Below are 9805 nucleotides of genomic sequence, written 5' to 3'. Positions count from 1 at the left end.
TCTAATCAGGTAGCTCTCGCAGTGTCTGTAGAAACAGATAACAGTTAAACATACTGTTTCACTCTTCCAGATGAAGCACGTTATTTAAGTTACCAAAACATAAATGAAAATAAATCAAGTCAAACAGGTAACTACTGACCAAGCAGAGCTGCCCTGAGTCTTGGTATCAGGTGGAGGCTTGGACTGATTGAACTCAGGCAGACGGATTATGTGGTGGAAGTGGATTTGTCTGGCCTTTACCAGATTGAGCGAAAGATCATGATTCGGATCTGCTCTAAGGTAACAGAAAGAATATAATCCCAGAACAGCTAGAACTGGCAGGCGGAACATTGTTGTGGTAGTTAAGACTGTTGATTCACAGTGGGAAGTTCAGGGTTCGAACTCTGGCTGGGGCCTTCCTGTGTGAACCTGGTGTGGCCTGATTTTTACAAAATAGAACAAAAGTCAGAATTTCTTCTCTAATTCTGTTACTCCAAGGTAATGATATAAAAAATCAAAAAGCAGGCACTGGCAGGCCACCAGTGGAAGTGATGTATGGGTAAAGACTGCTGCTGTGCACCATGAAGACTCATTGTTTGAAACCAGTGAGGGCAGGACAGTAAGGACAGTCCAGGGTGGGACAGATCATGGTGATCACAGTGAAGGGAGTGAGAAGGGAAGGATAATTTACAAAACTGCTCAAGCTCTCTCAGGTTGCATGATGATTGGATGGGAACAGCCCTTTTTAAGTTCTGCCACAAATTCTCTGTTGGATCAAGGTCTGGGCTTTAACTCGGCCCCTCCAGAACATTCCCCTTGCTGTCTTTAAACATTTCTGTTTAGCTCTGGCTGTAGGTTCAGGTATTTGTATTGCTGGAAAATAAATCTTCTCCCAAGCCAAAGTTTTCTTTTCCTATATTTTTCTGCATTCATTTTTCCCTTGACCTTTACAAGCCTTCCTGGGCCGGCTGCCAAGAGGCATCCTCACAGCATAATGCTGCCACCATCGTGCTTCACAGTGGGGATGGCGTGATGTGCAGTATTTGGTTTCCACTAGGCCTGTTAATATAACGCGTTAACGCTCGTGATTAATCCAGAAAGCTTAACGCGTTAAAAAAATAACGCAATTTAATCATATGACTAAGTTTGATCACAACTTCCTCCCGTAGTCCTCCTGCTCAGATGTTTACATCCCTGGGGTGAAAAGGTTAAAGGCGGGTCAAACGCAGCCAGCAGTGATCAATGAGGACACAGACCCAAGTCTTTTTCACAGCAAATTTGGATTTAAAAAGCTGCCTAATGGAAGTCTGGATGAAACAGAAGTTGTGTGTACATACTGCTGTATGAACTGTCTTTATACTGAAGTACAACAAGTCTGAAGTACCACCTCTGGGCAAAGCGCATCTTTGCTAAAGTTAGCAAAGATGCTAACAACAACACAGGATCAAGCTATGACAGCTAATATTGCTAATGTTAGCAAAGACGCTTACAATGACACGGGATCAAGCCATAACGCCAAGTTACACCGGCGCAGTCCAGCAGACCTGGATTTGTCCCCAAAACGACAACATCTATGCTAACTATTTTGATCGCTAATGAGTTGCCAGAGACTGCAGACCATCGACATCATTGACGACAAGGGGCTTCAAGACATCATCCGGGTCGCCTTGGATGATCCGCACCACAGAACACTGAGAACTACTGTCACAAGAATCCGTGAAGTGTATGACAGCTAAAAAGGTAGCTAAAGTGGAGCAGCTGGCCTGAGCTACTTTTGTTACACTGGCGAGAGACCACTGGACATCAGTCAGCAGCTTCAGCTACCTCAGGGTGACAGCACACCTGATCATTCACTTTACAGCACAAGTTATTTTGTACCTGCGGGGCTCGTTTGCAGTTTATAAATATTATTGCTCAGTGAATTAAGACACTCTGATTTACAAACCACAAATAAGTTTACAAATTCTTGTTTGTTTATTATTTCTTCATTTAAACACCATATTTGTACTAATTTATCTCAAACAAAAATGCAAGTAAATGGTAATGTTTTAAATGTTAATTTATGGAGAATAATAATAATAATAATAATAATAATAATAATAATAATAATAATAATAATATTTTTTTTTTAGCAAAAAGCACTTTCAAAGTGCTGTACATATTTTTAAAAAAATTAAAATAGACACTTGATAATAAGAACATTTAAAAATCTAGAAATTACTAAAACTAAAGAAATGATGTGAAGTGATGTGATTAGCTTGATTAATTTTTTTAATCAACTGACAGCACTAGTTTCCACATAACATAGCATCCTGTCTGGTGGGCAAAAAGCATCATTTTGGTCTCATCAGACCAACAAACCTTCCTCCACTAGAACATGGAGTCTCCCACATGCCTTTTCTGAACTCTTGTTGAGATTGAATAAGTTTTCTTCTACAGTGGTTTTCTCTTTGCCACTCTCCCATAAAGTGTTGACTGGTGAAGAACCTGGGCAACAGTTTTTGTTTACGGAGTCTCTCCCATCTCAGCTGCTGAAGCTTGTAACTCCTTCAGAGTAGTCATAGGTGTCTTGGTGGTCCCTCTCACTAGGGGGTGAATATTTATGAAATAACTTATTTCACCTGACATGTTTTTGTGTAATTGACATTCATTTGTAGATAACTTTTTAACTTTGACATTAAAGATTCCTTTGTCTTTTTTTTTTTTGACAAAAAAGCAAAAATAATATTGACCATATTATAAAAGGGTAAGACATCCAAGTGGGTGAATACTGTTGATAGGCCCTGTACATCCTACACAGATTAATGCATTAAATCACCATGCACATCTTTCATTGTTAAGTAATAATATGAATTTGACCCTTCAGGTAAAGTGTTAGCATTTAATGCTTGCCTATTAATAAGTGTCCTAGTGCATTAATGTTGTGTAAATGCTAACGTTGATGCCAGAGTAAGTGTGTGCATTATAGGATCAATAAAAAAGCTGAGTAGATTTGAGCTTTATTATTTATTTAACTGCTTGTCTGTTGTTGGAATTTTTGCAAATTCACATGAAGTATAGTACAGTATATGTATTAGTATACAAGTAACGTTCAGCATTTCTCACATCTGTACAGTTCAGTCCTGGTGCAACATCAGTCACTATGAGCTACACAACCAGGGCATTTTAAAAACCTAAGCCTCCCCCCACCCACAAACCCACCATCACTCTGTTACTCTCAAGTGCAATAATAAGACATGTTCACCTTCAGCTGGGTTTACTGTACAAGCATTGCAATCAATGTTCGCTAGTACTAAGTCTTAAATATTCAACCTAAAAGAGTTCGAGATAAACTAATACTGTCCAAAAAAAAAAAAAAAAAAAAAAAAAAAAAAGCCACTGCCTTCAGTCTTAGTTCCTTATTGGATGATAGACCCCGGAAATCAACAAGACAAGTAGTTGATATAACAGCTGGGAGACAATATGATTAACTTTACCTCACAGATTTGTGGCCCAGCATCCAGCCCAAAATGACACATTTCTCAGTCTTACTAGACAATCAGGAGGCTTTCTCTCAGCACTAATGTGGCAGTGTACTTATACTGAGAGGAAATGTGTGGCTTCCTAATCAGGCAGTTACAGTCAACTACATAAAAGAGAGTCCATTTGGGAAGCAAAACTTTAAATAGCTGAGCCATAATGCAATCCCAGAACCCATCGGCTAAGACGTGACTAATATACATTTTATCGGTTGCTCTCAAAATTGCTCTTAGACAACATCACTTAACATTCTTCCATCTGAAATTGCTTGTTGGCCTTAAATAATTATGAAGACCTTCTCATCAACCACTAGCTACACAACAAGCCTGAAGAGTTGCCCCTTTTTTTTTTTGGAAGGGTCCTGTCATCAGAAAAAGCCTATGTGTTGAGACAGGATTGCATCTGAGCACACATACCATCCTTAATACTTTGTTTCATCTGCAGGTAGAAGCCAGTTAGTTTAGCTTAGCTTAGTGGCTTTGCTAACTAAAAAGAGTAGAAAAGCTGTTGGCATTGCTCGGTCCAAAGGAACAGTATTTGTCTTAACACACGAGACTTTAAGTTAACAAACTGACTAAAGTTTCTAGCAATCTCATGTGAAATAAACACTCATTAAAACAAACATGTTCATGTTTACTGGTAGCCTGTTTTTGTTGGAAACCCTCTGAAAGATTCAGACTTGCTGTTTCTTTCGTGCAATGCAAAGCTGTGCTAACTGTCTGTCGTAGACTTATGTTCATAGAAGAAAATAATAACGCTCTTGCCAATGTACTCTGCAGAAAATCCAGTTTTCAGTTTCTTCCCCGGTTGTGGGACTTAACAGCCAGTTGCTCAACTGACTGAGCCAATGGGGAGTCTGCACAAAATGTTATTCTCAGAATGTTTTATACCATGAAGTCATGTCTTACAACAAGGCAGGATGGGAAACTTTGGTTACAAAGAGGGCAAAATTATTCTTTCTCTCACTGCCAGAGGGCAAACATGTTAGGAAATTTACTGTTTCTTAAATGGGAAATTCTAATTACTTATGGTTTAACAAAAGGAGCCAATATCCAAAATGCATATTCATACATTATAAAACAAATAGTAATGCTTAATTAAATTAGCTAAACACAGGATTAAAGCCAGCATAGGATACTTTTTCAATGCAATTAACAGATTTCTGACTATTGAAGTATATTTTACTATTTTTCCCAAATGCATTAAGAAATGCAAAGAGTTATAAAGAACCAGTCACAGCCAGAAAAATATAAACCAAACATTCACTGTAAGACTGAACAGTAAAAGCTTATCAATAAAAAAAATAATTAGTTTAAAGTTAACAGTACTCGGCTTCTTTAACTATTTTTGCTATTATTTGACAAGCAGCCCTTAATCTGAAGAGTTTTCACAGAATACCTTAAGGCGTTAGACACTTTTTCACCATGGGTGAAGTTACCACTCAGTTGGAGAAGACCCGCCTGTGAGAGGCATCTTCAGCTCAACACGGATGGTGCTACAAACAACAGAGGGACACTTCCTGGTTCGGTAGGCACCTTAAAGTTGGTGTTACTTGTGGTCACTCACCTACTAACCAACCTACTCAGTGAAAACTGCAATGAATGACAATTATGTAGCTTTGAGATTGATTCAAATAGAATTCTTAAGAGTAGGAGGGTTTCTACAAATAAACTCCAAAAGTTACGTTAACCTGATAAATAGACAAGTAAAATGGCTAAGTACCTTCAAAACTGACTGGCAGACCATACTGAGAGAGAAGGGTGGCCGTAGCCAGGCCACTAGTTTCCCACTTCTAACTTACAGCACAAGATAATCAAATAGTTAGATATAACTTTTTATTATTGACTGAGTTTGATGTGTTCCTCTCCTGGACCTCTCTTAATTACAGGCTGGAAAACACACCTGATTGTGATTCATGTTTTAATTGCACCATTTACCTCCTGAAGGCACCTCCCTTTCTTTAGCCCTTCTGACCCTTTTTAACCAGGACAGCATCCATACTGTAACAGTTTCCCATTCACATAGATAATGTACAGTAGCGCCTTCTGGGCTTTAACTCAAAATAAAACTAAAATATTACTTATTATTTACAGGTAAAAAACAAAAATGCATTAAAAAAAGAATGTACATCAGCGGTCACCTGAAGTCGTAGTTATCAGGCACTTGTGATGCAGAACAGACAAAGACAATCTAGAACAATAAAGGAATTATGATACCATGTACAGTCACTATTTGCATTTAAACACAACAACTTTAAGAGCAAGAATACCTTCATTTAACACTACAGCATGAAGCTCAGTGTGACAGTGGTTAGTAACAATGTACAGCCTTAACCTATGAGGAGCAGGTAAAGGTAGGAAGATTTAACATGGTAAACTAGATTTGCTCCTTCACATTTTTTCCTCCAAACAAAGGATTAGACAAAACGAAAAAGTTTTAGAGGTCTTCTACTGGCAGCCGGAATGCTTTTTATTTTTTAAAAAAAATCATGGCAATGAAGCATCTCATAAAGGGCAAAAAGCTCATAAAAATAGAAATGCGTGCTTTAAATTAAAGCTCCTGTGAGGAACTTTCAGTTTGTGTTGATTTTGGCAGCTTTTGTGGACAAAGTGTTACCTCCCACCTTTCTCTGGTTTCATCCTGTACATAAGAATTGATCATAAACAATCTCACACTACTTTCTTTTAACATCACTCGCTGTGATCTTCACTGGAAAATGTAAACAAGGTCTGTGTGCAGTATGCTGTTAACCACACCTACCCTATAGCAGCAGTTAAATACATTAATAATTTTCATTTCACAATCAGTCTCATTCCTAATGGTCTTGTTTGCTTTTTAATATCATATAGAAATATCAGTATTAATTTCAATCTGATTCATAACTGGATAAAAACCCTCACAGGAGCTTTAAACAAGCTGAAAAATGTAAACGCACATCCTTTGAGTTTTGTTATACATCTGAGTAACCTAAAACTTTACCGCTCTCCCTCTGTCGGGATTCATCCCACATCCTTTGACTTCTGTCTCCCCTGACTTGTCTTTTATCCAGAGGTCATTGTGCAAACAATGAGGAAACAAGACACCCTGCTGCTTCTCTTTTTGAGCATGATTCTGTCTCTCGTATTCACCTTTTTAAAGGATTGTCAGTTGCAAGGCAAACATAGTCGTCATTGTACAACTACAGATATTCTAAAAAATATTTGTAATTTTGAAACACATCCGTGCAAGATACCCTGAGAAATTAAGCAAAAAAAGATAGAAAATCCTGACTTTTTGTTTTGCATCCTGATTACGTTGCATTTGTTGGAACTTGTGCATTGGCGACTATTTGTTGATTGTTTCTGCATGCTGTTCCATCTCAGTCTATAGCTATATACTGCAAATCATAATGATTACACGCATTGATTTTAAAGGTGTCTTATACTGGCTACCAAATAATGAAACAACACAGTAAATGGTCCCCTTGTGAGAGTTTTCTATACAGTATATGGCAGGTTTGGAAGTCCTTTATAATTTCTACAATGAATGAGAATCTCAATGTATACATGACGTGTGCGTGTCTGTGTTTGTTTATTAAGATGGACAGAACAGCCATCTGGAAGTGAAGCCAAAATATCTGCAGTACGCCTGCTGATGGGCTGCAACATACAGATAGTAAAAAAAAAAAAAAAAAAAAAAAGAAAGTGACCAAATTATGGTGTACTGGGTATAACTTTGCCAGTTAATTTAACACGTTGTACCAAATTTCTTAAACTCTGTATTAAAAAAACATATAGATTCAAGTAGAGCAAACAATTTCTGGGGACTTCACCTAAATAGATGGTGAAACTATTTCAGTTGAGCAAACTGATATTGCTGAAAAAAATCCTGCTGACTTGATACTTTTAACTATGAGCTTGTTATGTAAACTACATGCAACATGGAGTATGAAGTTGGGCACTTCAACTCAAAAAAGCTGGGAAACTTGTTACTTAACTATTTCATGTTGGGCCGTTATATTTGTTTTGACAGGTCATTAACCCCGCCTCTTCCATGTTAATATGGAACATGGGGTAAACTATAAAGTTAAAATCAGTACACACATCATCATGCTGACAAAAGTCCAAGTGTTCATTTCATGTAGTAGCTTTGATTTATTACATTGTATGCTTTTAAATGGATGTAAAGACGTGATTAACAGATGTGTTGATAAATGAGCCTCCATGCTGCTCTCTAGAAAGGATCAGGTGAGAGAAAACGCAATGAAAACTAGTAATATGGTCTAAACTTTCCATAGCTCCAAATTAAGAAACAAGTGCAATATGTCAGCACCCATCAGCAGGGTACTGTAGCTTCACTTATGTACAACTGAATGAGATGGAGATGCTCTGTCCATATTAATATACAATCAGTAGTTTATTTGTATAGTACATGCATGCCTGGTTACTTACTATAAGTCTATGTATGTATATACAGTATGTTTAAATTTTGTGTGTGCCTATATACAAACACTTAAGAGAGCTGATACTGGATACCATGAGTCCTTCCCTTTTCTGGGTCAGAATAAAGGGGTCTGTGTGGGGGCTCCTGTGTTATGCAGATGGGCCTGAACACGCACAATAAGGTCTCATGTTGCCTCCATCTATGACTTTCCTCACAGAGTCCAGCCTGCAGTTCTTATAGTACTTGCCGGAAGGAAAGAAAGAAATTCCTGCAAAAGTCACTGAAGCAAAGCCAAAGTTAATTCCATGTTTGCTGTGGCCTAAATGTCTTCAGTCAAATCTAAGTTTTTAAATTAAGAGTAAAAAGCTCAACTTGGCTTTCATTTGTGCTGAAGTAGAACAGTCTCACTGGAAACCAGTCCAAACATCCTTCCTCGGGTTGTCATGCTTGCAAAGATCCAGATACTCTGAGGTATGCAGGCCTCATCCGGAGACAGTAACAGTTTCAAGCCATTTGACAAGTTCAATTCAAAAAAGTCCAACATGGCATGTAAATAATGTCGCTTGACAGGTCCTCTTTGGTAGCATAAAGTTTCACTTGGGGACAAAAACACTGGCTTTTTAACGCAACAAGATACAGACACTGGACGAGAGAGAAGATTACAGATTCAGATGGCAAAACCCTTGGTTTGTGAAGGAAGAGGAAGATAAGCTTGATATTATGGCTGTGGGGTCAAAATGGAATAGTTAAGCACTATCTTCAACCACATTTTTGTTTTTTAAAATGTGAGAACGAATGGTTAAATAAATGGCCTTGGCTTCCTTTGCAGTAATCATATTTGTTTGTCGTTTCTTCAGTCTAATATCTATCATTTCATATCATTTGATTGAACATGAAATGATTCCTCTGTATTCACTCACAGTGACTGCTGGCTTCATGAGGGGATAGTTTAAAGCAGTTGTAGTACGGTTTATGTATATAGAGAAGTTTAAGGTTCTGGTGATTTGTGTTTTTTAAGCTTAAATCAAACTACAGAAGTGGCGGTGGGCTTTGCAGCATTTGGGCTCAGGACCAGACTCTGAGCAATGTCATCACGGTTGATCTTGCGCAACGCCGTACACAGGGCGTCGATGCTAGCAGAGTCTTTCCTCTCCCAGTCTGACAGGAGCGCACGGACAGGATGCTCCTCCTGCCTGAAGGTGGCAATCCGCTCCTCCTCGTATCCCAGCAGACCGGCCAGGTTGCACCAGTCGCTGTCGTCCATGTGGTTGCAGTCGTTTCCCTGGCTGTCGCTGAACAGCAGCTTCTCCACTTTCTCTCTGGTATGGAGAGGGAGCAGCAGACACGGTTCCTCATCCATGGTGACAACTGAAGAAGGAAGAAAACATGTTCTTCAACAGTACTTCTTAAACCCTGAATACATACACTGCCTATAAAAAGTATTCACCCCCTTGAATATTTTACCCTTTTGTTGATTTTAGAAATCAATCATGGGTAATATAATTTGGCTTTTTTTGAAACATGAAAATTACTATGAAACTCATTAAATCTGGACTTGTGTTTTTTTAAAGGCATGAGGGAGGCTCCATGGTCAAGTAGAAGAAAGTCTTTTGGTCTGATGACACCATAATGCTGCTTTTTGGCCAACGGACAAGATGCTATATTGGCAGACACCAAAGTTTACACATCACCACAAACACACCATCCCCACTGTGAAGCACAGTTGTGGCAGCATCATGTTGTGGGGATGCTTCTTGGCAGCCAGCCCTGGAAGGCTTGTAAAGGTAGAGTGTAAAATGAATGCTGCAAAATATAGGAAAATCCTTGTGGACAATCTTTATCTTGTTTTATTTTTATGTCTTTGTTCTTCGCCTATTGATTGGCT

The 9805-nt window shown here is 38.5% G+C and overlaps 1 protein-coding gene across 1 annotated transcript in view; it reads right to left on the bottom strand.

The window, feature by feature from the left end:
• Positions 1–2982: 2982 nt before the first annotated feature.
• The window catches only part of ngfrb (nerve growth factor receptor b), a 46329-nt gene continuing 39506 nt past the window's right edge, over positions 2983–9805 (bottom strand). Inside the window, exon 6 of the mRNA XM_041816540.1 lies at positions 2983–9288. Coding sequence (XP_041672474.1) covers positions 8945–9288 — 344 coding nt within the window. The 3' untranslated portion in view covers positions 2983–8944. The remainder of the gene's footprint in view (positions 9289–9805) is intronic.

The sequence above is a fragment of the Cheilinus undulatus genome, linkage group 20, assembly GCF_018320785.1.
Source record: "Cheilinus undulatus linkage group 20, ASM1832078v1, whole genome shotgun sequence".
NCBI lineage: Eukaryota > Metazoa > Chordata > Actinopteri > Labriformes > Labridae > Cheilinus > Cheilinus undulatus.
This window is presented reverse-complemented; position numbering and strand designations above follow the sequence as displayed.